The sequence below is a fragment of the Marmota flaviventris genome, chromosome 1, assembly GCF_047511675.1.
Source record: "Marmota flaviventris isolate mMarFla1 chromosome 1, mMarFla1.hap1, whole genome shotgun sequence".
Classification (NCBI taxonomy): Eukaryota; Metazoa; Chordata; class Mammalia; order Rodentia; family Sciuridae; genus Marmota; species Marmota flaviventris.
The window spans coordinates 5,472,911-5,499,867 of record NC_092498.1 but is presented as its reverse complement, the minus strand read 5'-3'; the positions used below and the strand labels follow the sequence as shown (position 1 = coordinate 5,499,867).

Below are 26,957 nucleotides of genomic sequence, written 5' to 3'. Positions count from 1 at the left end.
GAAGACCTGGACTCTGAACCAACAAGTTGCTCTTTTCTTTGGTCCAGTTTTCTCATTAGTAAAGTAAGAGACTGAGAGTCAGTGGATGTCTCATCAAACAGAAGTTATTATGCCAGATTTTCCAAGGAAAAGATAAAAACTTGAAGTATATCTCAACTCCTTGGAACTAACTAGTTGGGTGCTGATTAACTACTATGGGAACCTGATTCTCCCCAATCACAATCCTGGAGCCAAAGAACTAACACAAACTGGTGACAAGTCTGCACAGCAGCACTCTAGTATCTGCAGGTGCTTATCTCTCCTTCAGACATCCATGAGCATCAGTGCACCCAGCACATGACCCTCACAGCCTGCAGAGGACGGTGATCTTTGAAATCCTTCCCATGAAGGTCTTTCATTGTTTTAATGTCTGTTCAATTATCATTTGTTGAATTCTCTAAATTATGCAAGATTTTTAAAATACATAATATAAGTATATCTGGTAGTAACAATGTCTTATAAAATTAATAAGCTCAAGAATATTACTCAAATTTTATCCGTCCAATGTTTTTATATACTATTTCTTTACACATTATGCTAAATACATAAGAAAAAGAAATATCAACAATTTAAGAAAAAAATTCACTTGTACCTTAATTCTTCCTGATTATTGTGAGGTGGTGTTGGGAGAGATGCTGGGACATCGACTGTCTTTGGGCCTTGAGCAAGAGCTCTGGCCAGCAAGTCGTCCTGGGGCCGGAAGGGCAGTGGAAATGGCTTCGGTCCGAGAGCTTTGGTAACTGCAAAAGCCAACATACAAAACCATAAGTACATCTAGTCAAAGTTGATAAGCAGACAGCACTGGACAGTACTACTGTCACTGTACCAGACACAGCTGGTAAAGGTACACTTATCATAGGTATAAAACGTGCAGGCACAATCGTACCTTCATGGCTCACCAACACTCCAGCTTTTCCAGCAAGTTCTTCAGTTGTTGCAAAACCATTTGCCATCTTCTGACAAGCCATAGGAGGTGGTGTAGGAGGAAGAGAGGCAGGGGGTGTTGGAGGATTACTTAAATTATTCTGCTGCAGGAGACCAAAAAATTTTAAATTATATGCTACTGAGCAAATATGCAACGAGCTTGCTAATACCTAGTTCTGTGAATTTTTAGCAAATAGAAGCAAGGCTACAAAAATGTACTCAAGTTGCATCTTCATTTCCAAATGCACACCAGGAAGAAAAATATACATATAAAGCTAGAAGGGGTTTTGCAGAACTACTACTTATGATTTTGTGGCTACATTATGATCCATTTGCTTATTGGACCTGGAGCTTGAGGACTTAGCTTTGCAATGAAGAAGCAAATTTCCATTAGGTCTGAGACTATTATATGCTACTCCTTTTCAGATTTCATGGTTATAAATTAGTAAAAGACAGCTTTAAAACTCTAATAAATTGTAATAAGTTCTAAAAATTTATTTTATTAAATTCTCATAAAGATATGCCCTAGTTCTATGAAAAACTGAAGAATTTGTAATCCTAAACTTTAAATGCAACTTAAGATGTGATTGTTCAAGATCTCGTAAAAAAAGGCAAAAGGAGTAACAAAGTGCTATAAGGACCAAATATATTAACAGGTTCCTTTTCAAACATCTCTCCCAGTTTAATATTTTCCACCAACTTGCCACTTATTGTTTATCATCTCAAGGAACGTTGGAATCTACCATAATGCCATGCAAATCAAAAGTAGAGTGGAATTATAAATCTTGCAAAGATATGGGATTTCACTAAGTTCATGAAGTAACGGTGATAAACATCTTGCACTGAGAGGGTTTGTAACTGAAGAACAGCCCACATGGACAGAAGAGGGAGCATGAGAGAAGTTTTCAAATATTAAAGTCAGAAGAGAAGACCTCAGGAAAATACTCTCAAACACTTTGCAAAAATGATCTTTTTAAATAAGTCAGATATGAATTGAAGGTGTGTGTGAGATGCCATTATGAAACTGTTAGAAAAGCAATACCAAAAGATAAACTGATTTGGTTTTATAGTATTTTAATAGCCTAGCAACTAGCGTCAAAATTATCAGATAAAATGTATTTAGAACTTTTTAATTTCATTTTTCAAGGTAAAAGGCTAACCTTTTTTTTTTTTTTTTCCTTTTATTAAGTACTAGGGATTGAAACCATAGGTGCTTTACCACTGAGCTATATCCCCAATCCTTTTTATTTTTGAGACAGGGCCTCACTAAGTGCTCAGGGTCTCACTAAGCTGCTGAGGCTGGCCTTGAATTTGTGATTCTCCCGCCTCAGCCTCCTGAGTTGCTGGCATTACAGGTGTGTACCACCAAACCTGACCATAACCACTTTTTAAAAATCCCAGTATTTACTAGGTATTTGAATTCATTTTATAAGATAATAAAGGTTATAAGGAACCTGTATTTCCCTTACCATGGAAACTTTTAAAATTTGTATTCTTACCTACAGAAAATATCTTTTTTGGGGGGCTGGGGGTGGGAAGGAATCTGGTTCATTCAAAGCTGGCCCCAAAGAAGACCAAGGAGTTAGCTCCAAGAGCTCTAACTTCAGGGGATTCAGAGGACTCTTATGGGAAGGTACAGGAGGCAGTGAGCCCTGGAGAAACTTTCAAGTATTCATGTGAGAACTACCTCACCAGGTAAAATTCTTATCTGTTGGCTGTTTTTACGTTTTTGGGATACCTAGAAGCTTAGATGTAAACTAGGTGCAAAACCAAGACACACTCCACCAACTGTGATAAGGCATCCAAAGATGAAGCAAGGCAACACCCTGGTGAAGAAACATACCTTGTAGATCAACTGAGAATAGTAGTCCGAAACCCCTTCAAGGGTGGCACTGCCAAAAGTTCCTAGAAGTCGATTCCCACTATTAAATTGGCCACTGCCATAAGGAAGAAAGTGCGCAAAGTTCACTCCAATGATCGGTTCCATTAGAGGGAGCAGAGAGAGCTGCTATTAAAAAACACATTTAAGAGTAATGTACACGATAAGCAAAACTGAGTGTTCCTCAACTTCCTAAGACCCGAAGCAATTTAGGCAAATAAGACGTGAGAAAAATGAGACTTAGAATTTTGAAGTATCAAAATGTTGGAGAGAGAAATAATGAGCTCCAAAATAAGCTCTGTTCCCATCTGTCCTAAAAGGATGTTACCAAGGTGTCTCAAGAAATACAGGTTCCTCCCCTTTGCTCGGCAAGAAATCAGGCCTGAGCTGAGGCTAGGCACCAGCAGCAGCAGTCAGGAGCCATCTCCCTGCTCTGTAACCACCACAGATGCGGAAGAGTAGAGTTTAGATGAGCAGAGTCCTGTGGCTGCAGTCACAAGAAGTGAGGACAGTTTTTCCTGGTGCCAAGGCTGCTCCTGACTTAACTGATCTGTCTACTGTGCTGTGAATTTCAGGGGCCAAGACGATAAGGTGCAATATTGGGTTTCTAGTCCAGGTGTCCTTTATCCTTGTAGCTCTCTACTTTAATTTGGAAATCATCAAAATAAAGAGAAAGCTGGATTTCACAGGCTGAAAAGCACTTGCGCTCTCACTTCCTCCAAGTTTTAAGGTGGCTGCTCTGAAAGACTCACCTGTTTCAGATGGGTGAAGGAGTCGGAGTTGGAGTACACGGTCTGCTTCTCCTCTTCATCCTTTTTCCTTTTCTTTGAGCGAGGTGCCGCCTTCTCCCCAGTCCTCTGAGTCCGTTTGCTTCGCTGTTTCTTGATTTCACTTCCTCCATCTGTTTTTGGCAACTGGTTGTTGCCACATCCAAAATCACCTTGCATTTGAGCCCCCAAAGTTTGCTAATGTAATTGGAAAGTTAAAAGTAAGTGAACTATCAACACGTTTGAGTCTTAGTTTATGCCCGACCTGTTCAAATCTATGGATCTTATTCCTAACACAGTACCAAAATCTAGGGAGGGAAGACATATAGTGGTGCCAAAGGTTTTGACTGTTTTCTGAAAATATCATTCCCTCTTTTTCAGGCATTATTCTCAAAGGTGAAAACAACCAGTTGCAGAGCTTGATGTCATATTTGCAATTAAGCTCTTCTTACAAATGAAAAACAAAAGCAAATCCAATGTTGATAACTTCAAATAAGTAGAATACTGATAGTGAGAAAACCACAACGAAACACTGTCGACATGTAAGATGATAGTTGTACAATATTAATTAGTGATGACAACATGGTTTCCAGAGTGGGTGATCCCTGAGCATTTGAGGACATTAACAGGGTTACAAGAGCCATCTTCCACATTTTAAAGAGGTTAATGGAAATTACATGCTTATTTAAAATACAGGCACATTTATCTCCTTTCTTTAGTTAGATCAGCTCAGTGTGGTAACCAGCAGAAAGACATGTTATGCATGAAACTGCAAGCCATGTCTTTTTTTAAAAAAAAAAAATAGTAAACAAAATATTACTTATTATTATTTATAGGTTAAGTAGAAACACAGATTCCATGGAGATAGAAACAACAAAATATACAGTGGGTCTTTAGAGTTAAAAGGTTGCAGAACCATATTGAAAATGATAAGCCATTGGAATCTGGGATAGGTATAATTTAAAACAAAACAAAACAAAAGTAGTAGTTTTCATGATTCACACTTACCAATCCTTCCACTGGGTTCTGTGTGTCTACCAGTTTGTTATCCTTTGCACTGTTGTCTTCTGAACAGAAACTGCTCTCTGATCTCTGACTTAAAAGGGAAGAAGATTTTTTATTTTTCAACAAGTGTTTTAGAAGTTCATTCCCTGACTCTCCTTTGGTAACATGGACTCCAGCCAAATGGGGAGGACTCTGCACCAAGGAGACAGGACCAGCTACAGTGTCTGCTTCCTTGCTACCAGTTTGCTCCTCCAATTTAGTGTCCTCTTGACCCGGGCATGGCTCTGATTCAGCTTTTTCCAGTTTCACTTCTTCACTTTTGGCAGGGGTTTCTATGGAGAGCTCATCCATCTCCGAATTTGCATAAGTCTGTGGGTTTGGAGCTCCTTGTGAGAAATCATTACTGGGAAGTCTGTTTTCCAACTCTGCACATGGCTGGGCTGATGCCACACTGGCAGGTGAAGGGCCACCTGGCTGCCCTGTCTCCTCTCCCTGCTGAGGACGCTCACCAGGTGTGCTTGCCGAGGGAGTGGAGGCAGTTTCTGAGATGCCTGGTGTTGGGGGAGCAGTCGTATCTGAGTGAGGAGTTGATGGTGCTTTGGTGGATTCTGCATCATCGTCTTTCTTCTTCTTCCTTGTTCTGCGCTTCTTCCCTTTTTCTTCTGGGATTATATCAGAGTACAGCTGAATGAGAGACTGAGTTGATCCCGGATAACTCTGTCCATGGGTTATGGTAGGGTCTGGGCCACAGGGGAGGCCGCTGTTTGCTACTGGAGGTGTTACTGGTAAAGCAGGGGTGAATGGGGGCCTTAATGGGGACTGCTGGAAGGTGGTTCCAGAAAGACTTCCATGCCCCTGCTTAACAGAATGGAAGCTGGGGCTTCCACTAGGAACAGACGGTGAATCAGGAACAAACGAGGGAGGTACCACCTGTCTTCGTTCATTGGTTTGAGTAAAATTTTGGGTGGGGGGTGAATTAACAGATCTGTGTTGTACATTCTGCTGCTGTAAAACCTGCCCCATCTGCTGTTGGTGTTGTGGAGACTGCTGAAGGGGTCGTGGAGGCTGCATAAAATCGCAAGGATGGTCAGAACCATAGAATGGAACCTGGTTCACAGATGTCCTGCAGGCCAGCTCAGAGCCCATCAGGCCATGCTGCTCCATTTCCATCCTCTGCTGCAAAGCTCTCTGTCTGTCTACTTCTTGCATCAGCTGGATTCTTTGTCTTTCCTGCTGTTCTCGTAAACGTTCCTTCCGCTCCCGTTCTTGAAAACTTTCACTGAAAGGGTTGTTATCATCAAATTCGACTCGTGGTGGTGGCCCACTCTGTGGGTTTGCATTGGACACTGTACCTGGGGCTGATGTGCAAGGTTTCATTGGTATTTGGGCAATTGGGGGCTGAATCCGAGGAGGATTGAGGGGCAGGTGAGCAGGAGCATTGGTAGGTTGCCAGCCAGGTAGACTGGGCATTCGAGCAGGGCTAGCGTGGCCAGGGATGACCGCTGTGTGCTGCTGGTGCTGCAGCTGCTGCGGCACTATGGGGAAGTTAGGTTGGCTCATGGTGGGTGGAGTGGCACCTGGAACCAGGGGTGGTTGGGGCTGGACACCAGGCATTAGGATGGGGGGTCCCAGTGCACACTGCTGCTGCTGCTGCTGTTTGATCCGATAATCTTCAATCAACTCAGCATGCTCTTTCTGTTGCTTACGAATCTGAAATAAGTATTAAGTAAGTTATATATCATTTAAACTACCCATTGAAAAGATAAAACAATGCACACAGTTATACAGGAAGCAGCTTTTAGAAATTACACAAATATATAAGGTCAGAATAACTGAGATTTAACTGGAATTTAAATTTTTAAAACATTTTTTTAGTTGTAGCTGGACATAATACTTTTATTTTATTTATTTTTATGTGGTGCTGAGGATCAAACTCAGTGCCTTTCATGTGCTAGGCGAGTGCTCTACCACTAAGCCACAACCCCAGCACCTCAAATTTTAATTTTTTAAACATTAAAATTTTGCTTCTTAAATATGCAAAATAGTACATTTTAAACAAAATGAACTACTAGCATGTATGCCACGCTCCTCCCTGAGATGTAGGAAGACTGTAGGCATGCCCTAGCTCTCTCCTTTTACCTCGACCCTTGAATGCAAAATAGGTCATCAATATGTCTATTATAGCCACCTATGAAAATTCAGACAGGGTTCTTGCAATTGCCATGTTTGCTCACTAGAAATGCAGCCTCAACCTGCGCACCAATGTTCCCGTCTGTACGTGAAGGGCACATAACACAACTTTACTTCGTTAAGTTGGACTAAGTGATCTTCCTTGAGTGGACTGCTCAAGGCAGCCACTCAATGAAAGAGACCATGCTAGCTCTTTGTACATAAAACAAAATTTTAAAAAAACCTCCAAACAATACCCTATCCAAAAACTAGATTTATAACATTCTTTGTATTTGATGGATACCATACTCAAAATCATAATTTTTGAAACCTATACAAGCTCTGAGATAATATTGTCAATTGTTTCTAATCAGGCTCTAAGTAATGACTAATGTTAATTCAATCATTCTAAAAATGTTTGTGCCTCAATGTGCCAAGTACTAGGACAAAATATCAGTCAAATAGTAGTCCATCTTTCTGTGGACCTTGCCATGAGGAAGGTAGGGAAAGAAGGAATGCAAAATATTGTTATGTATCTTTCAAAATCACTTGATTTTCAATAAATATTATACTGATATACTGAACAAGGCTGAACATGATGAGATGCCAGGGTGCTTCCCAAGTGCTCCTAACAGTAGTTTTTCAACTTTCAATTTCTTATGTTTCCCAGCCAGACCAACATCTTCTATAAATAAGGGTGTTTGGTCTTTTCTCTAGTAGCTGTGTGACTTCTCATTTCTTGTCCTTGTCTTTTCTACCCAGTTTACCAGTGAGAACTGAGGCACTGCACTTCACTGATGGCAGTGAGGTACACAGCACCTGAAACAGCATCTACCCTAGGATGATTTCTATGCACATAAACACATGTCTTTCCTCTGGCATTTCTGACTACTTTTAAAAACTTTACTATCAACCACCTTTGTTACCTTTGTTTCTGAGATCAGGCTGGATCATAGGCAACTATGTTGTAACAATGTGTCTCACTTTTCAAATTAAGTGGAGTATTAGCTTCTATAGAGGATCTGATCAATGGGGATATGTGCAAAAACTAGGCCCTTGACAAAAACATCTCATACAGATACAGCAAAGTCAGTAAAAGTGCTAAATATACTTAATTATGAAATTATCTACTTTTAAAAGAACATTTACCTACACTAAATATTTAAGTTTAAAATGTAAAAAGAAAAGAAGCTTCTCATTTTATAATGGTTCTAGTTTTAAACTATAGCAATATTATAATCACCTGCCACTGGTATATTATTTTGGTAGCTATGGCTTGCAGGGGAGACTGGAGTCCAAAGCCATAATCAAATAGTTAGCTACCTGCAATACATCACCGGAAACTGGACTGACTCAGCAGTTCTCATCAGGAAAATGTGCCAGTATTATTTCCAGAAGTAGAAAACAGGGCTGAACGTGATGAGATGCCAGGGTATTTCCCAAGTGCTCCTAACACAGCAGCATTCCAACTCTGCTGAGTCAGTATACTCTGCCCCCTTCTAGCACTAACACACCTGGCTTTCTTTAAAATTGTAATGTAAACATTATGATTGACAAATTAGAGGCAGAGTTTAATCATTGGTGTATAAATCTAAGAACTTTAACACATATGGAATTAACATCACCATCATCACAATCAAGACGGAGACGCAATCCATGACTCCTGAAAACTCCATTATGCCACTTATTTATATCATATACTCTTCCATCCCTCACCCATGGCCATCGTTCGGCTATTATTCATCTTTATAATTCTATAATTTCAAGAAAGTAATGCAATTATAACCAGTACATAAACCTTTTGGGATTTCCTCAGCATAATGCTCTTGAGATTCAAGTTGACTGCATCTATCAGAAGCTCAATGTTATCATTGTGTGGTATTCCACTGTATGGGGTACCGCACTTTAACCTTTCATCTTTGGGGTGGGGGTCATTTTTCTGAGATGTGGGTCTTTCTATGTTGCTCACACTGGTCTTGAACTCATAGGCTCAAGAGATGCTCCTACCTCAGCCACCTGAGTGGTGGGAGCTAAACAGGTACCAATGTGACCAGCCAATCATTCCAGTTTTCAATGAATATAAATATTCATGTAGAGGTTTTTGTGCAAACCTAAGGGTGTTTTTTTTTTGGGGGGGGGTTTGGGTAAATACCTAGGTGTGTGCTCTAAAATCACTGTGAATACTTTGTTTTAAAGAGAATTTTCCTTTTCAGTATAATTATTCAGTTTTAACATCTTAAGGTCAACGCCTACAGAAAGCATACTTCTCATCCCTAATTCTACTTCCATCTAGAATCTCCCTGTGAACCATGTTCTCAAAAAAGTCACACGCCGTAGCCAGGAACATGGCATAGCTTGTGATCCCAGAAACTGAGAAGTCAAGGCAGGAGGATCCCAAGTTCAAGGCCAGCCTCAGCAACTTATCATGAACCTGTCTCAAAATAAAAATAAAGAAGGGCTGCAGGTATAGCTCAGTAGTAAAGCACCCTTGAGTTAAATATCCACTAACAACCCCACCAAACACACACACACCAAAGACTCTTAGATGACACAGGAGCGTAGAGTGATTTCTTAGTGCAGAGGAAATAATGGAATTTCTTTGAAGATTCTAGGGTTGCTAAATATAAAAATAGTTCTTCTAAATCGGAACTATGAAAACTGATCTCTCCATGGCAGTTAGTACCTATGTGCTCGGATGGCCACTCTCAGGAGAGGACTGGGGCTGTTATGGCTGTGGTTAATAAGCAGTGCCCAGGCAATGTACTTACACATGACATTTAATACCAACCAGGACCCTGCGCTCCCAGTGAGCCACACATCACATATCACTCTGGTGCTGAGGGCTTCCATCCAACAACCTATCTGTTACCTGCTCCAGCTGCTTCTGAACCATGCTTTGCTGCTCAGTAACGTGCTTGAGCTGCTCTGCATCCTCTTCTGGGAATTCTCGCCCTGCCTTCTTGGCAGTGCGCTGTTTAGCTGAAAGGGCCTTCTTAGATTTTCTATGTGCACCAATTTGTTCTTCAAGATACTTCTGCTGCATCTGAAGAAGCTGCTGGGTCTCCTGAAGCCATTCTTCATACTGTTTACGTTGTGAGTCATCTGAGGGAAAAATAAAAAATTCATCTGTGTTTATTTTCTAAAGGGCCCGAGATTATCATCAAGAGTTACACAAATCTATTTTGTAAGGAAATACAGTTTCATCATGATCATTTAATAGAAAATTTGAAAACAGGATTCTAAATATTAGACTATTATGTAATTATAAAGCAGAAGAGTTTAGAAATACATTTAATGAAGGAAACCAGAAAGTACATACTTAGGACACTGGTTAAGTTAATACTTATAAATACTACAAAACACAATCGTAGAAATGAAATGCTTTCTACCTACAAGACTATCAAATGATCTAACCCAAAAGTCAAACAATAAGTTATATGTTTATGAATTCAACTTTACCAATTTTGAAGAGACAAAGTAAGTCTGTCCTATTAAGGTCCAGAGAATGGACCAGGTAATCATTTCCCATTAAATTTCCCTTAATTTATAAAGCTTGCCCTCTTCCTTACTAGTGAAAAAAATAAACAAAACCGGGGTGGCGGGGGGATTCATAATATTGGATCCAATGTGAAGGACCAATGTGAAACCTACTTTTTATAAAGGACATCCATAAATTGAAAACACTGGTAATTTGTTTTATTGATTTTGTAACTTACATCTCTATAAATAAGGGGAGGGAACAGTTAAGCAAGTAAAATCTTTTCTACTCCTAGGATTGTGGCTGTATCTCCCCAGACAGTCACTTCTCTTCCTCTTGCACCAACACTCCTCTCCTCACTTTCTAAGGGCACTTTACTCCATTGATGCCAACCCCCCTCCCCCCCCCCCAAAAAAAAGTGTAGGGGGTCATCTCATGTAGTGAAAAATTGTGAGTATACCTCTTTGACTCACAGCAAGACAAAGAAAGAAATACAATCCTAGAAGGACATCTGAAAATAACATCAATGATAACAATATCATCATACATTAAGAATCCAACCAAAGCCAATGGGCACAATAAAGCCAGAAAAAGCCAGTTGGTTACAGTAGTTGTTTTTAATGCAAATATGTATTCAAATTATAATCATAATTAGTGCAGGGGAATTCCAAAAGGTCAAACTTTGGGTTTGTTCCTAAACCCAGAAGTTCCAGCACATGTATGAACTTGAAATCTAGTCTATAAAATTTGAAGGGCATTTTTCAAGAACAGGCTTTTTCACAAGGTTTCAGAAGTTCTGCTTCTGGTAGAATGAGACCTACCGCAAGGAAAGCCTTTCTGGTTTCTGGAACCAGGAGAGCAGAGGTGAGCAAAATGAAAGATAATGGTGAAAAAAGTTAGCTAAACAGTCTGAAGATTTCAAAAGGTTCAGTTTGGGCAGAACTTTTAAATACTATCCTGAACCACCTTGGGACCCCTGAGGTTAACTAGAAAGGACTCAGGGGCATCCTGCTTACTTGACCTTCACACCATGCTGCAAACTAGCTTCTCTCTGAGCATATGCCTTTTGTCTTTCCCAGTTAGCATCCCTGTCACTCAGGTAGACTGTCATGAGAGCAAATGGTGTTCTAATTCTACAGACTGTAAAGTGCCCAATCTACAAACAAAAACAGCAACAACAGTTTTGAAGAGAATGGGGAAGATGACTTTTCTGTATTAAAATACATTTTTCTAATTCTTCATGCACGGTGAAAAAAAGCAACGAAAATACATGCCTTGCAGAAGACAACCCTAACAGGGAGGGATGCCTGTTAAAAAAGGAGAACCCTCAGTTGAAGGCAGCACTCCTAAACTAACTCCAACTGCTCAGAACAGCACAAACACAGTCAAACAAGCAACCCCAGAAAACATGTGACTTATTAGATTTATACTTACTGACAAAGCCTGGACCAAAATTTGGAGGATTAGGCCTAGAAATCTGATGTGTTATACTGCCATCCTAAAATAAGTAAAATTTACAAATATGTTTAATTCCACACTTCAGATAAAGGGAAAAGAAAAAACTTTATAAAAAGAAGGAAAAAAAAAAAAAAAGAAAGAAAGAAAAAAAGAAAAATAGAAAAAAAAAATAAACCCTTTAATTTTCTAGAATATCTTTAGTTTTGATTTTTATAAAAATTAAGAAAAATTAGTGGGGTGATGATCTAAATTATGAAATTTTATTTTATGTCTCTGTACTATTATATTTGAATGATTTCAGATAAAAATAATTATGTTTGAGATAAACAATTATATAAGAAATATAATACTAGCATAAATCCAATACTGCTAGTACTAGGCTAGAGATCCATAGAAAACCTCACTTCTTAATTAAGTCTACTTAATTTCTTCGATCATTGAATTGATAAACACACGTTCCACATTTTTAAACACCAGTCCATAGCACAGTTATTTATAAGAACTAATGTTCTTACATACAAATAGTAAAAGAGAAATTCACTAATAGAAATGTCTTATTTTATAAATAAATATCTTGTTTCTTTGAAGGTGAGTGTTATTCTAATAATTCCTAGGCAACCACCTGATTAATAAAATGGATTTTGAAAAACTGTTTACATGATTGTCACAAGTTCTGCTAGACACAAACTGTACAAATAGTCACAATTATAAATGATACTAAGCAGCCACAATGCACAAAGTGCAATCTTTATAACACTGCAATGAGGTTGGCATGACATTTGACAGAGCAGAAGAGAGATTAAAAAACTTGCCCCAAGTTGCAGAGTAAATTCAGAGTTGGTTTTTAAAAATTTAATCTATGCTATTTCCAATGTATCAAATGGTGTCTCCTTTTAATAAGGAAAAAAGATATAATCAACAGCATAAATAAGTGTAACTGGCAGAGTAAAAAGAAAAATTCCAAAAGGACATACAGTAGGTAGCTCTTGTTTTCCAGGTAGATACATTTTAACCAAAACAAAACAAACAAACAAAAAAAAAAAAACACTGTAGAAATACCACATGAAAGGAGGAATTCCACTTCTCCAGAAACTACCTAACAGCAAGAATACAAAATAAATATTCACGCTTCAAGCTTATTTTAAACAGAGCATATCCTCAGAACTAAGTCATGCTAAGGAAAATATGAAACACAACCACCCATGTCAAAACAGAATGATTCTGCTCTTTTGTTGCTACTGTTTTACATTCTAAACATAATAGATTCATTCCAAAGTTCGTCTTCCGGGGGCAATAAATATATGCATGTATGTATGTAAAACCAGATGCCCTAGTCATTTGGTTTCCTGCCAGGTGACTTTCTACCCTTAAGTGTAGGTCCTTTCTAGAAATTACATTCAATGTTTTTAACCTCAACTTGTTTTCTGTTCTAAAAGCAGTTTAACCCCTCCATAGCTGCTGCACTGACAGTACAAACAGGCAGGGCCCTAGGCTACCCTCCTGTGTGGAGTGGCCTTACTGTGAGATGGGTTTAGTGGGAAACAGGACAGTGTGCCCTCCAGAGTGACACATGAGCAGGGTTACCTGAGCAACAGCCTGAGGAACCAGGTTCTGTCCTTCACTGCCCTGTGCTCCAGCCACTGGTGGGCCCATGAAGGGGAACCTGTAAGAAAAAAAACCCACTATGTGTCAAACGGTAAGCTTCTCAAACTAAAACCTGTTTTAGGTGCCCAAGAATGTTCTTCTCCAGGGAAGGAAGAATTGTGGCAATGTGTCCCTGTCGAGAGGCCTCATAAGCTCCATTTTCTGTGTATCCAGCAGAACCTTCTCCACTTCACCATCTGTGAACCTGGGTGATTGTTACTCTAACAGCATCTGGGGATAGTTTCAGGGAGGCTGTGGAGAAAAGCCAGCTAAACTAATTCCAGAGGCTGGATTCTGTTACATGACTCTAATATGAATTGAATTCAAGCCTTTATGCATAAAAATAGAGCAAAGATTTAGCTTTATCACATAAACTAAGGACATTTTTCCTTTTCTAATTTTTATTAAAAATTAATTAGCAGCTTATCTATTTATATCCTAAAACAAAAAATTTTACTCAAAAGTTCATATATTTTCAGTAGATATAGTTCTGTATCTACTGAAAAAGCCATTTACCAATTGGTAACTGACCAATACAGTGAAATGTCCCTTACTCAAATTAGACTGATAAGCCTTCCACAGAAACATGTGGCCTATATGAAAACATTTCCTCCAGAGTCATTGAGTGCTTTAACATATCAAGATACACACATAGCACAAACACATTTCAAAACACACTCCAAACACTGCGGGCATTTAGGTAGTACTGAAGTTTAGAATGTGCATTTTTGATTTCTGACTCAGGGCTGTGAATCACTCACCACCCCTTCTGTGACTACAGCTTTGTCTAAAATGATACTCAATCCAGACTTAGGTATCTGCATCCTTATGCAACTACCATACTACTCTCAAAGGGTCCATCATGTCCATTTCTGTGAAGCACTCAGGAGAATAGTAACTAAACACTGAGCACACAAGCACATGCTTAACTGGTAGAAAGATGATACTGAATGGGCATCAGATGCTGGAAGACTTCTGACTCTGAGGCTTGCATTTAAAATGTTCTGAGAAGAAATCCAAAGGTTTCACTAGAATGCCAAGCAGTCTCAAGACAAAAAGGTTAAGAACCCTTGTGATGGAGGAACAGTGCTAATTAACACTGCTCAGCATTGAAAGTCACTAGGTACCACTACCTTTACTTTGATCCCAAGAATGTTAATCATGTCCAGAATATCCACAGGTGTGTGTGTATTTATATTTTTTTTTGGGGGGGGGGGGTGCTGGGGATTAAACCTAGGGCCTTGTATATGTGAGGCAAGCACTCTACCAAGTGAACTATATCCCCAGCCCCAAAAACTATATTCTTAAGGATTCAAATTTCTCTGAAGTATCATCTTTTTCTTAAATCTATGCAATTTTATATTCGATTCCATAATTATATCCCCTTTAATAAAAATGTTTTCAACAAGATTATTAGGCTGAACTGAGCCTCTCTGCTTGCTGTACTGACAGGTTCTCAAACAACAATTCACAGTGTTCACTGGAAATGGAAATATGCAGCACCATCCCTAGATGTTCTCACTCAGTAGGTCTGCAGCTGAACAAAGAACCTGCATTTTCAAAAAACTACAACAAAAAGCCACATAATTCTGACAGTGGTTCATGATTAAAATATAAGAAATATGGCCTTGCAGTCGTACTTATTCTACTTTCACAATTACGCTAACAACACTTAGAGCCACCTTTAATGCATAATTCCCTTTTTACTGCTGTGCATGAAAACTTGTGAAATCTTCATCAGTTCTTGACTTTCTCTTCTGGTTCAAAATCAGTTTGGTGATATTTTAGAGCTGAATTCACAATTGCCTTAATCAACGCTTTTATGTTAACTGAAAAGTTTTTAGTAAGCACTGCCAATGAAACAAAACACCCCTCCCCGCCCCGCACTTTGTGTTTACCCTATCTAAAATTAATGGAGATTCTTTACACGTGTACAGCTCTTTCTCACTGTATCCCACAGTATCACAACCACTATTCATTTCTGGAAAGCGAGCGAGTCTCGCATGTTCTTTCCAGGACTAGCACCAACCTCATGCAGTTCAGACACCCATGGGACGCACACCTGAACCTACCTGCTCATCACCATTGGTGGCATGCCTAGAGTGCTCTGTGCCATCACTTTGTTTATGCCTTTGAGGGCCACCATTTTGGCTTTCATTATAGGATCTGTAATTGCATCAAAATCTAAAGAAAAAAAATACATTTTAAAAGTTACTTACTTCATAGTACTTGGCTCAAGGTACATTAAATGACATGTAAGTACAACAAACATTGTTCAATTTACAGATTTCCATAACACCTTATTATTATTTAATAATCAGTACAGGTTTTTATACTAGATGAGGGAATTATGAGATCGTTAACAACCTTATTCTGAATTTGATTACACTTCAGTAATCCATAATTGAAGCACACTTTAACACTCAGTCCTGCAGAAACTAAATAAAGAAGTCTATTGAGTCTAAGAGAGAGCATAGCAAAAATGTACAGCAATACAAGTCCCTCCCACCCAAACTTCTGCAATGCTGGTCAGGATGGTTTACCACTGTAGCTTCAGGAATAAGAACCCGCAGATATTTAAATACTAAGAAATAAATCAGTCTTCTCTCTTTAAAAGAAAAATGTATAAATTCCTTGAGGTCAGCCCTCAAAAGTATTGGGAGGCTACCAAGAAATATCTTTTTGTATATAAATGGAAAAAAGGAGCTCCATGACAAAATTGGTAGCACATACAGGGTAGCACATGTTCTTCACTTAGGAGAAGCAATCCTCAGGCAAGTGCCTTCTGTGGACTGATTACACTCTGGAGCACTGATGTCTTGGGCTTCATGGCTCTATTTTTGTTGTTAATATTAGTAAACCAATAGAGATAAGTTAAATATAGGGCTATGGGAAAAAACTACCAAGAATTTACTATGTGAAAAAGGATAGCAGAGAGCTTTATTTCTATAATAATTTCCTTAAATTCATTTTTCCATGATTGAAAATACACAGCAGCAATAGGGTGACAGGTAGAACAAGGATCACAACTCCAAGTTTTCAATCTCTTGATTTACCTGGAAGGAATCTAAAGCTTGTAATTGTTTTCTGCTTAAAGTCCAGGAGGAACAGAGAAATTCTCAGTGCTCTATTCAGAATGTAATTTCAATAATGAAATGTTCCAAGCATATTGCAGGTCATCCTAATGCCCACAGGAATCTATTTTAAGACACAAGGGAATGCCTACCAATATTAGGAAAGAATGGTTCTGAGCGCTGCCGAATCATGGCTTGCATCTGTCTTTGCTGCTGCTGTTCTTGCCGCTCCTGATCCAGAAGATCTTGTAGAAGCAGGGGCTGCTCTTCAAGGAGGAGGGGCCTCTCTCTATTCTGCTGGGCTAATGTTTGAGGAATCATAAGCTGCTGGGGTCCTGATATGCCACTGGGACCAGACTGACTTGTGAGAGGCACAGTCTGATTTGCAGGTTTTCCTGTCCCCAAATTGTGGTTAACTGATGACTGACCTGGAATAAATCCTGGATTTACCTGTACCCCCTGAGGAAAAGCATGGTTCATCCTGGAGACCACAGTCACATTAGAATTCACAGCATTATCCAGAACAGGGCCAGGTGGTGCCACTAAAGTAGGAGGCAGGCTCGACACACGACTGGAGGGTGAGGCTGGCAGCGTTGGTGGGGGAGACCCCAAAGACCTCATGTCCAAATTATCAGATTTTTCATTAGCAAGCAAACTTGAGAGAACTGGAGTTGATCCAGTAATGTCACAAGAGTTCACCACATCTTGAGCTGGCAGTGAAGCAGATCCTTGGATAACACTTGCACTGGAGCCAGCAGTTTCTTGATTACTTCTTTTCTCAAGTAGGTCTGAATCAGAAGATGGCAAAGGATTCTTTTCCCCATCATTCAGGTCTGTGTGAGCAGAAGCTTGGGGGCTGGGAGTAACCAGAGCATCTTTAGCCTCATCGCTTTGCTCAATTTCACATTTGGTTTCCTCTTTAGAATTTGGAGATAGGACTTCTGTTTTTATCTCATTGGTAACAGTGGATTTTTTCTGTGGCAAATGGTTATCAGAAAGAACCACAGCTTTGTCTTCTTGCTCCTTTTTTTTTGGTTCAGATACACACTGATTATCTAATTTATCATCAATTGGAACATTAAGGTCTAGTTCCTCATTAAACATACTCTTCTTATCTCCTAGGTCAAGTTCTGGATCTGTGTATGCAATGATATCAAACTCTCCTGACCTTAAGAGATCATCCAGGTTGGGATCATTAGTTTCCAAATTATCTAAAGTATCCAATTCATCTCCTTTGCCATCCTCTGGATCTAAATTTAAATTTTCAAGATCTTCATCATCCAAATCTTTGACTTCAACCCCCTCAAGGTCTTTAACATCCAGTTCTTTCACAGAAGGGTCATCAGAATCAAGTTTTTCCTCCAAACCATCAGAAGACCGACTGGCCATCTGTACATTACCAGATGCTCTTTCAGCTGTCACAGTTGCTGTCAAGGGAGCCTCAGAAAACCCTCCACCCAAGGAATGACCCAGAGGTCTCATGGCCACAGAAGATGGATGGGCAGGGTGGCCCTGTTCCTGCTGAGGTGGAGGCACTGGCTCCAAATCTGGATGCACAGGGAGCTGATGAGGTAGACCCTGGGGAGGTCGTCTCATGGAGTCTGTGTGTCTTGGGCCTGGGAAGTCTGGACGAGGAATAAAGTTTCCATGTCTGGGGTGAGAAGGTGGCTCTATAACATTGCCAGAAGCAGGGAAGGGCAGTCGTGGTCTTCCATCTGGGGCCCTATGCCTCAATTCAATAAATGCCTGGCCCAGTATATTATGCTGCTGAACTGGCAGGTTCTGTGGTGGAAAATGCTGAGGAAGTCCAACTGGATTATTCATCTGCGAGTTATTTAAAGGTCCAGGCATTTCTACAGACATTGATCTTCTCAGATGCGGAGGAACTCCAGCTCCTGCTATTTGTGAAGGAGGCACTAGGAATCGGTCCTGACTGGATACCGTACCATGACTCCCTCCTGGAAATCCAAATCTAAAAAAAAGGGAAGGGGGTAAATATTTCAGTATTTTCTTGAATTCAGAATTAGGTTGAGAAAAGAAAGTTTTGGAATACCATTGCTACATGCAATGATTTAGCAAAATGTCACTGCCAACTTAAAAAGTACTTGTAAGTACCCATATGCAGTAAGGTTTGCTAAACTCCCTACAATAAATGCCTCTCTCTATTAGATTATGTAAACCCAGGAACAGCCAGCCACCAAGCATTTGGAGATCCACCATTAAGAAATAAGAATGAAAATGTTTGTGGAGAGTGTAGTTTTTTCCTGTAGGAAAAAGGACAAAAGGTAGACAAAAATGGGGAAGTAAGGGTAAGCATGCAACAGAGACATAGTACAAGATTAAATCGCATTTCTCCCAAAAATTACATCTTAAATAACCCTTTCCTCATTATAACTAGGGCGTTAGTCTAGATAGACCTAGTAGCCACTTTAAAAAAGGAAACATGGTCATGATTCATTTCTGCTACCTTTACAACCCAACCTTGTCATGAAAAGTTCCTAAAGAGAAACATCCTTTCTTTAGAACTCTGTTCCACCAATATTTTGCACCTTAAATGAAATGAAAAGAATAAAAATGTGCTGAGTGCACAAGTCTCCTCACTTGTCACATCAAAAAAGGTTCTGCCTGCATGTAGCAGCTACATTCTGGGGGATACTGACTGCTATGATGAGCTACATCAATATGGCTGTAAGTCCTAGAGATAATACTTAGTCATGAAGGGACTGTGCTTAAGCCATTTAGAGGTTTTAGAGAAGGGAGAAAGTCCCTGACCTCTCGTTTGTGGAAAATAACATTGATTTAATGTGAGAGGGGAGAAAGAAGTAGAAAGTGTTAACAGCTTATTGGTTAATACCAACTCCATTTGTCTAGTTACTTCTAACAGCAATTTAAATCAGGCAGGAAATTAAAAGCACTACCTAAATCCATGTGGCCTCATCCCCATACCAGGAACATCAGGAGGATAGGGCGCACGCTGATCTTTGGGGAAAACAGCATATCTAGGTCCGACAGGAGGGACAACAGGTGATCGAATGTTCCCAGGATAGGGGGGTGGAGGCCGAGTGAAAGCCTGGTTGATACTCTCTGGTTGCCAGTGAGGAAGGGGCACCGGGGCAGGCACTCCAGGTGCATCCTGAGGCCCCTTCTCCTGTCGACTAGCAATCTTCTTTTGCTGCTGCTGCTGCAGGATGATTTCACGTAGTTTCTGCCGCTAAATGCAAAGAAACAAAAATCACTGGGATTTCCAGTAACTACTGGTTTTTAACATCATAATGTTTTCATTATGGGGCTATGGTAATATTTAAAATGTCTAAATGTTTCAAAGTTTGATAAAAGCACATATTCCTTGATACACTATAAAAAACAAATTAGTCATTTGGTTCCTTTTGCCATTCAGCTATCATGAAACTTTCAGCTTTCGTATCAAAAGATTCTTTAACAAATTCATAAAGACTGAAATTAGATACGATTAACTCTAATTCAACTGGTGTTAATTTTACAAATTTTAGTTTTCTTCTTTGTATTTTACAAAAACAATAACATTAAATAAAATTAACACTTGTGTAGAAATTACCATTTGATTAAATGAATGGCTTCCACAAAAGATACATTTAAGACATTGAAAACGTGTGCCATGATTACCTGTCTCAGCTTCTCTGCATCTGCTTGAGACATATTTACAGTGTTCTGTGTGTCAGTTCCCCCCGAAGTTGGTGCAGGTCCAGCAACCTGGGAGACACCAGAGAACTGCTGGCCCTGGGAACTCATGGGAGAGTCTACAGATGTGCTGAAGCTTCCCTCTGACCCAGGCCCCGGCTGGTCAGCAACATCACGAGTAACTTGACCAGTTCCAAAAGAGTCAGACTGAGGCCTTGGAGTCACTGGAGGTTGATCATAGGGATCGCGAACAGCAGATGGGGAAACACGGCTGAATGAGTCTGCAAGGCCAGGTCCAGGTGGCCTAGGTGTTTGGGAACATGTATCAGGTGGCCTTACCAAAGGGCCAGGTAAGGCTGGTGCTCTGTGTTGTGCTGCTTGCAGGAAAGGATCCTGATTTGATATGAGGGCTGGTCGTGTACCTGAGGACCTAGTATAACCCTCTGAAGTCCTTGGTCTTGGTGTTGCTGGTGGCTGAGAGTAGGGAACAGAAATTCCAGGTCTTGGTGTTCCAGGAGGATGAGCATATGGATCAGCGTGCCTTTGATTAGCTGCAGGTGTAACAAACACTTCTGTCTGTGCAGATGGCCTGGGGGTTGGTGGCTGCTGAGTATATGGGTCAATGGTGGTAGGCCGAGGAGTTCCAGGAGGTTGAGAATAAGGGTCTGCATTGGACCGAGCACTTCCTGAGGGTTGGGAATAAGAATCTACAGGTCGTGGAGTTCCTGGGGACTGGGAATACAGGTCCTGAGATGCTGACCTTGATATGGTTCCAGGCTGAGAAAAAGCCCTTGAAGAATGGGGAAAAGATTCATTCACTGCTGGATGTGGAGTTAGGGGAGGCTGGCTATATGGATCATTTGACTGACTATGAGAAAAATTATCTATAGGTCTTGGTGTCAAGGCAGGCCTTTCATAAGGGTCGACAGACAGTCGCCTTGATGCCTGGGACATTGACCCATAAGGATCCTGAGAGGATGGAGGAGGGTGCAGTGGAGTCTTAAAAGGTCCAGGACCACTATCAAGTGGTGTCGGTGTCAGCAAAGGTCGTGCATATGGGTCAGGTACCCGTGGTCTTTGAAACGTATCCGCCCTAGGAGAGGGTTTAGTAAAGTGATCACTGGTTCCACCTGCTGGAGGACCTCTGGCAGTTTGTTCTGAAACTACAGGAGACCGGGATGGGCCCAAAGGTTTGGGAAACTGATCTGTCATTAAAGGCCTAGGGGTGTCTGGAGGTTTTGCATAGGGGTCACTAATTGTTGTAGAGGAAGAACACAGATCTCTGGCTGGGGGTGGCCTACTGGCTGTGGTCTCACTCATCTGAATGGGCCTTGGTACGGATGATAAAGGCACAGAGTTTTCCACCGGTGTGACAGAATTTCTTCTGGGAAAGCTATGGCCCCCAGGAGGGGGTCTAGGGGTACCAACCATTTTTGCATAAGGATCCAATGGAGATGGTGGTCGGGAGCTAGAAGACCCAGGAGAAAACATTTGTGGAGAAGGTGGCTGAGAAGTCTGAGACTGAGAAAGACTCTCCTGAATGGGTACCCGAGATGGGGCTGGAGGAGGGGGTGGAGCTTGCGGCTTGACAAACACATCATCTGAAGGTGTGGTAGCAGGGATACCAGGCAGCTGTTTTGAGAACAGGTCTTTATGGAATGCCTGTGCAGGAGACATGTTTCCATTGCCAGGCTGAGGTGTCAAGGGACTTTGGACCCCACTGCTTGGAGTATCAGACCCAGATGGCACCAGAAGGTGTTGGGAACTAAGCTGCTGCTGCTGCTGCTGCTGCTGCTGCTGCTGTTGCTGCTGCTGTTGCTCATTTTTAACTTGTTCCAATTTTTGTGTGGCTTCGATCTTAGCTTGCTGCTTACTTTTCTGACGCATTTGCTATTAAAACAAGATAGAAAAAGCAATCACATGTTAAGAAGAAAATAACTATCACAGGTAGAAAAGGCAATAGAAAATTAATTTGTTTCAGGTCAATAGCTACCAGATTGCTTCCATATTAGACTGTATAGTCCTAGAGAAGAGATGATTATTCATCAGAGGATTCCCAATTTTGCCTAGGGCAGTCTATTATTTATAGCATTTCAATAAACTTCTCAAATCAATTTAAATATATTTTACCAAAAAAGGTAAAAATGTTCTATTAAGAAGTGAATACCTCACTTCTCAAAGAACAAAAATGCAATTTAAAAAAGAAAATCATCTCCAAACCTCATACCTGTCTAAATTTCCATTCCTGTTCATGTTCTGATTCTCTTTGCTTTAATGGATCTTTAAAAAGATCTGAATCGATGCGAGAGCTGGGATCGATGCAATCTTGCTGCTGCTGCCTTTTCATGGAATCATTAGACATCTGGACTTTATTAATACGTAAAGCAGCTCTGTTATCTCTGGCTTTTTGCTTTAACAAAAAGAGAAAACTGTTATTTTCCAGTATATGTCAATGTGGTTACTCAGGAATAAAAATAAAACTATGCTGAACTTTACCATACAAAAGCAAGAAAAAGTTGGGTTAAGTACTCAAAAATAGTTGAATATTATCCTATAGAACTTACAGCCTCTCCTAAGAAAGGTTTTGGACATTAGCCCACCTTCTCTATTTATAGCACATGTCCTCGTTATCAGTTTAAGATGTTTCTATCTATTTATCTGAAAAAACCTAAGAGATCCCAGGTGTAATCTAGTATTTTTCTTTCTAATGCTCTTAAATATCCTTAGAAAATGAAAGAATTAACATGTCCATCAATTTAGAGGAAAGGAAAATTGGTCCACACAATAGAAAATCTGTATATTTGAAACTTACCATTACATAAAATTACAGAGAAACATTAAAAATATCTTGTCATTGCCTTACTAAATCCAAGGTAAAACAATCTAATCTAATCCAATAAGAAAAACATATACACGCACTTACAGGTGTATGAACATTATTAAATAAACACATGGATATATGTGTGAATGCTACATATGTGTATAAGTTCTTTAAATACTCTATGCAAAATAATCAAATAACTGAAAATATGTTCATTGGTGATTGAATGGAAAATAATTGTATATATTTTCCCAAACAATAATATTTAGTTTTATTTAAAATGAAAGCCAAAGATTTGATTCCGGCTAACAATCTTACTTGGCTCTTTTAAAAATTCATCAATTCCTGACTAAGACATTGTTTCACAAGCTCCTTAAAGATGTCTAAATGTGTTTCTTTCAAGATGCATAAAGATTCCCTAGTAAACCTAATAAACAACAAAATAACTTATTGTGGAAGAAACAGAGGCACACTAATCCAATCTCCAAATTGAGTACTCTTTGCTAAAGAGAACAAGTGAAACGAAGTAAACATGCTCCTAAAATTCCTCATCCTGGTCTGTCCATGACTTTATAAAAATGTCACACTCTGTCTTAAGAGAGAGATAATGAATTGGGACATCACTACAAAATAAAGTTCCCTATTAATTGTGCAAGTATTAACAAGCATTTTCTTCAGTGGAAAATCTTTTCATTAAGCAAAGACATCAAAAATAAAGATTAAATGCTGTGTTTTAAAGACTTAACTCATGAACTGGGGATTCAACTCTGTGGCAGAGCACTTGCCCAGCTTGTGTGAGGCCCTGAAGTTCAATTCCAGTATTGCCCAACCCCCCGCCCGGAAAGAACACAACACTTAGTTCTTTTAAATACCACATATGGAGCTCTCTCCTGAGAGCTTGCTTTTCTCCACAACTTAGCAATTTGCTTCACTCGAGTAGTCCAGTCTGCAACAAAAGAACAGAATATACATTTTTCAGAGGCATGCTTACAAAGTATTGTAACAAAAAGAAATTGATGAACTGCTGACAGTTAATCTTATTCAGACCACATCTTCCAGACGTAGTACAGGTTGAACATCCCTATCTGAAAATCAGAAATCTGAAGTGGTACAAAATCCAAAACTATTTGTGGACTAATATGATACCACAAATGGATCTGTACCTGATCTCATGTGATAAAAGTCATAGTCAAAACACTGGTGTACTTAAATATTGTATAAAGTCCTTTAGGTTATGTGTATATGGTGTAGATGAAAATTAATGAATTTTATGTTTAGACTTAGGTCCAATCTCAAAGATATTCCCAAGAAAATTTCATTATGCATATGCAAATATTTCAAAATCTGAAACACTTCTGGTCCCAGTGTCTGGAATAAGGGATCACTGTACTACTATAGTAAGTTCTTAAAAAAATAGCAAGTTCCTGACACATAGTAAGTCAAACAAATATTCTCTGAAAGAAGGGTTGCCTTATTAGCAATCTGCCTTATAAAGTTGGCAAATTTTTTAATTCAAGGGGCCAACTAGTCAAATTTAAACCAAGTATAATAAATTCCCTGAAATAAAAACATATGTGTATGTGTATTATATCTATATATCTATATCTATCTATCTATCTATCTCAAAATCAAAGTAAAAGTTTTCTAAATAATCTACACTAAACAGAAATCTATCATTTTGAACTAAAGGAAATGATCATGATCATAATAAATAACCACCTCATCAGCAACATAGAAAAGTAATTATTTTAAATAATTTATATAAAATTTAGTGCCTTGATGGTATATAAAATCAAGTATTGGTGAGATCAACAGTTAATGATAAAAACAAAAAAGTCGGACTCCACATTAAGGGGCTAGATACAGCTGTGTAATTCACTGGCAGAGTATGAACCTAGCAAGCACACGGCCCTCGGTTCCATGTGAGCACTGCCCCACCCCTGCCCCGGCCAAAAAAGTTTCCAAAAAGCCAATGAAACCAAAAGTCAACTGACAGACCAACAGCCTTATCTTGTATTTCATGAGGTTTTTCAATCACAAAGTAAACTTTTTTAAGAAAATCACTAAAAAGAAACACAAATCTATAGCTCTGCCTTAAGAGCAATTTATGCTGACCAAACTGTTTTAATAGAAACAGCTGCTCATCTATGAACAACAAATGTAAGTGTGGTTATAAAATGTAGCTGAAGAATGGAGATACTGCATTCAACCACTGATTTAAACTGTTAGATAGGGTAGTATATTTGATTTATTTCTGTACATTGAATACAGTACTAAAGGGAGATCAACTAACATGCCCAGGGGTCCCTGTGAGAAAAATGCATCCAGATGCACCCAGTGACTTAAAAGAGCCAAAGTGTTGAAAGATGCCTGGGAAATGATCATAAGACAGAATTTTAATAAATTTTAAATCCTGGTTTATCTGGCAACATAAACTCAAAATAATACAAAAGTGTTGCTTGCAAGTATTCGATAACTGACAATTCATTAATCTAAAAATTTCATCCTCCATTTAGTCAAAATTTCAAAAACAGCACTATTGTTTCCTCTGATTTTCCAAACAGATCCAGGATACCCACAGGTCAGAAAGGAATGGAGAGAAACAAAAGGAAGAAGACACTGAGTAAGTTTCAATATCAACAACTTAAAAGTGACTGATTGAGTTTAGCTTAATATTAGGAATTATAGGATACTTCCCGTTCCAAGAAAATTTTTGGTTTAGAATTGCACAATATGGACTTGTGCATGTACTGCAAGGCACTAGAAAACTGATAATTTCAGTACTTGAAACAAAGGTTTGAAAATATGCAAATGAATGTAATGCGCGGAACTAAGAAAAAGCAAAAGCATTCCTAGATATCTAGAGAATCGTTATACTGTGGACAGTCAGACTGATGAACCGCAGTGAAGATGCAGGGGCTTCCCATCTGTAGAAGAAACCCTTATACTTGAAAATGTAGGTGAATAAATGGGCAGAAATGGTCCGTGACTCACCAGGGAATTCTTCCTTTAAATTGGGGAAGTTAATATTTGTGTAGAGAACTGGTGCCACTGTTGCCATTTCACCCAGAGCTTCCTCTTTCTCCCACTTAAGTGTACTCCTCTGGGCATTCGACATTGTGTCATTTTCTCCCTCCACAGGGGGAGCTGATGGTGTCCAAGAGCTGTTAGGATCACTTGCTATTGGATTAAATGCTGGATTTTTATCCCTGGTGAAAAAAATAAACACCTTCACTTCATAAACAAGAATAACTTCCTGATTCCAGGCTCCAGTACCACTTTCAATTAAGATTTATTACAAAATAGCTAAAAGTAATGTGTTTGATGATTTCTGGCAAAATCCACATACACCAATATCACACACAAGCATTTAAAAAGGTCAATTAAGATACAATTAAAATGACTATAATTTAATTCTCCATAGCATGTAAGACTTTTTAAGTACCTGGCATCAGCATAAGGGGATTGTGCTATAGCAGAGAAAGTTCCCAATCCACTTCCAGGAGGCAAAGAACTGTGTGGGAGATGAGGACTGGGTCCAATAAGGCCATTCATGAGTGGCATCCGTGAAAACACATCTTAAAAAAGGGGGGGAAAGTCGGTTTGCATATCATTCACAAATAACAAGTAGCTGAAATACTTCTAAATAAAAAATTTTAATTCTACTTAAAAGTAGGTTTCCCCCCACAACATTATACTGTATAATACTCTTTAAAGGGTCACTTGGTTATAACATTTTGAAATATGGTCTCTACAATTGTATTCACCTAATTATAGTGTACTAAAAATCGTTTCAAAGTACAACAGTCCTAGGTTTGAATCTTAATTCTTCTCTACTTGTTTGAAGCAAAACTGGATTGTATTTATGAAAAGGGGTTACTGTTTGATGGGTTGAGATGATCTATGTACTGGGAGGCAGTAACTATTAGTATATGTTAACTTTACAAGAGAAACAAATTGCAGTTTTGCCTTAATTTTCATTATTTGCAGTTCTGCCCTGAAAACTATTTTTAAATCTTCCAGTTCATTCGTGAGTTTTAAA

At 39.3% G+C, this 26,957-nt stretch overlaps 1 protein-coding gene across 12 annotated transcripts in view; it reads right to left on the bottom strand.

Moving 5' to 3' along the window:
• The window catches only part of Kmt2c (lysine methyltransferase 2C), a 266,426-nt gene that overhangs the window by 18,569 nt on the left and 220,900 nt on the right, over positions 1-26,957 (bottom strand). For 7 of the 12 annotated variants that reach the window (XM_071610717.1, XM_071610726.1, XM_071610727.1 and 4 more), the window contains 16 exons: positions 26,361-26,493; positions 25,910-26,124; positions 23,788-23,861; positions 22,322-22,504; positions 20,080-21,984; positions 19,356-19,648; positions 16,590-18,409; positions 15,436-15,547; positions 13,304-13,382; positions 11,696-11,759; positions 9,653-9,885; positions 4,618-6,324; positions 3,595-3,807; positions 2,807-2,971; positions 926-1,067; positions 632-779 (listed from right to left, as the gene is read on the bottom strand). In XM_071610717.1, coding sequence (XP_071466818.1) covers positions 632-779; positions 926-1,067; positions 2,807-2,971; positions 3,595-3,807; positions 4,618-6,324; positions 9,653-9,885; positions 11,696-11,759; positions 13,304-13,382; positions 15,436-15,547; positions 16,590-18,409; positions 19,356-19,648; positions 20,080-21,984; positions 22,322-22,504; positions 23,788-23,861; positions 25,910-26,124; positions 26,361-26,493 — 7,486 coding nt within the window. The remainder of the gene's footprint in view (positions 1-631; positions 780-925; positions 1,068-2,806; positions 2,972-3,594; positions 3,808-4,617; positions 6,325-9,652; positions 9,886-11,695; positions 11,760-13,303; positions 13,383-15,435; positions 15,548-16,589; positions 18,410-19,355; positions 19,649-20,079; positions 21,985-22,321; positions 22,505-23,787; positions 23,862-25,909; positions 26,125-26,360; positions 26,494-26,957) is intronic. The other 5 variants (XM_071610740.1, XM_071610749.1, XM_071610724.1 and 2 more) reach the window with 4 other exon arrangements.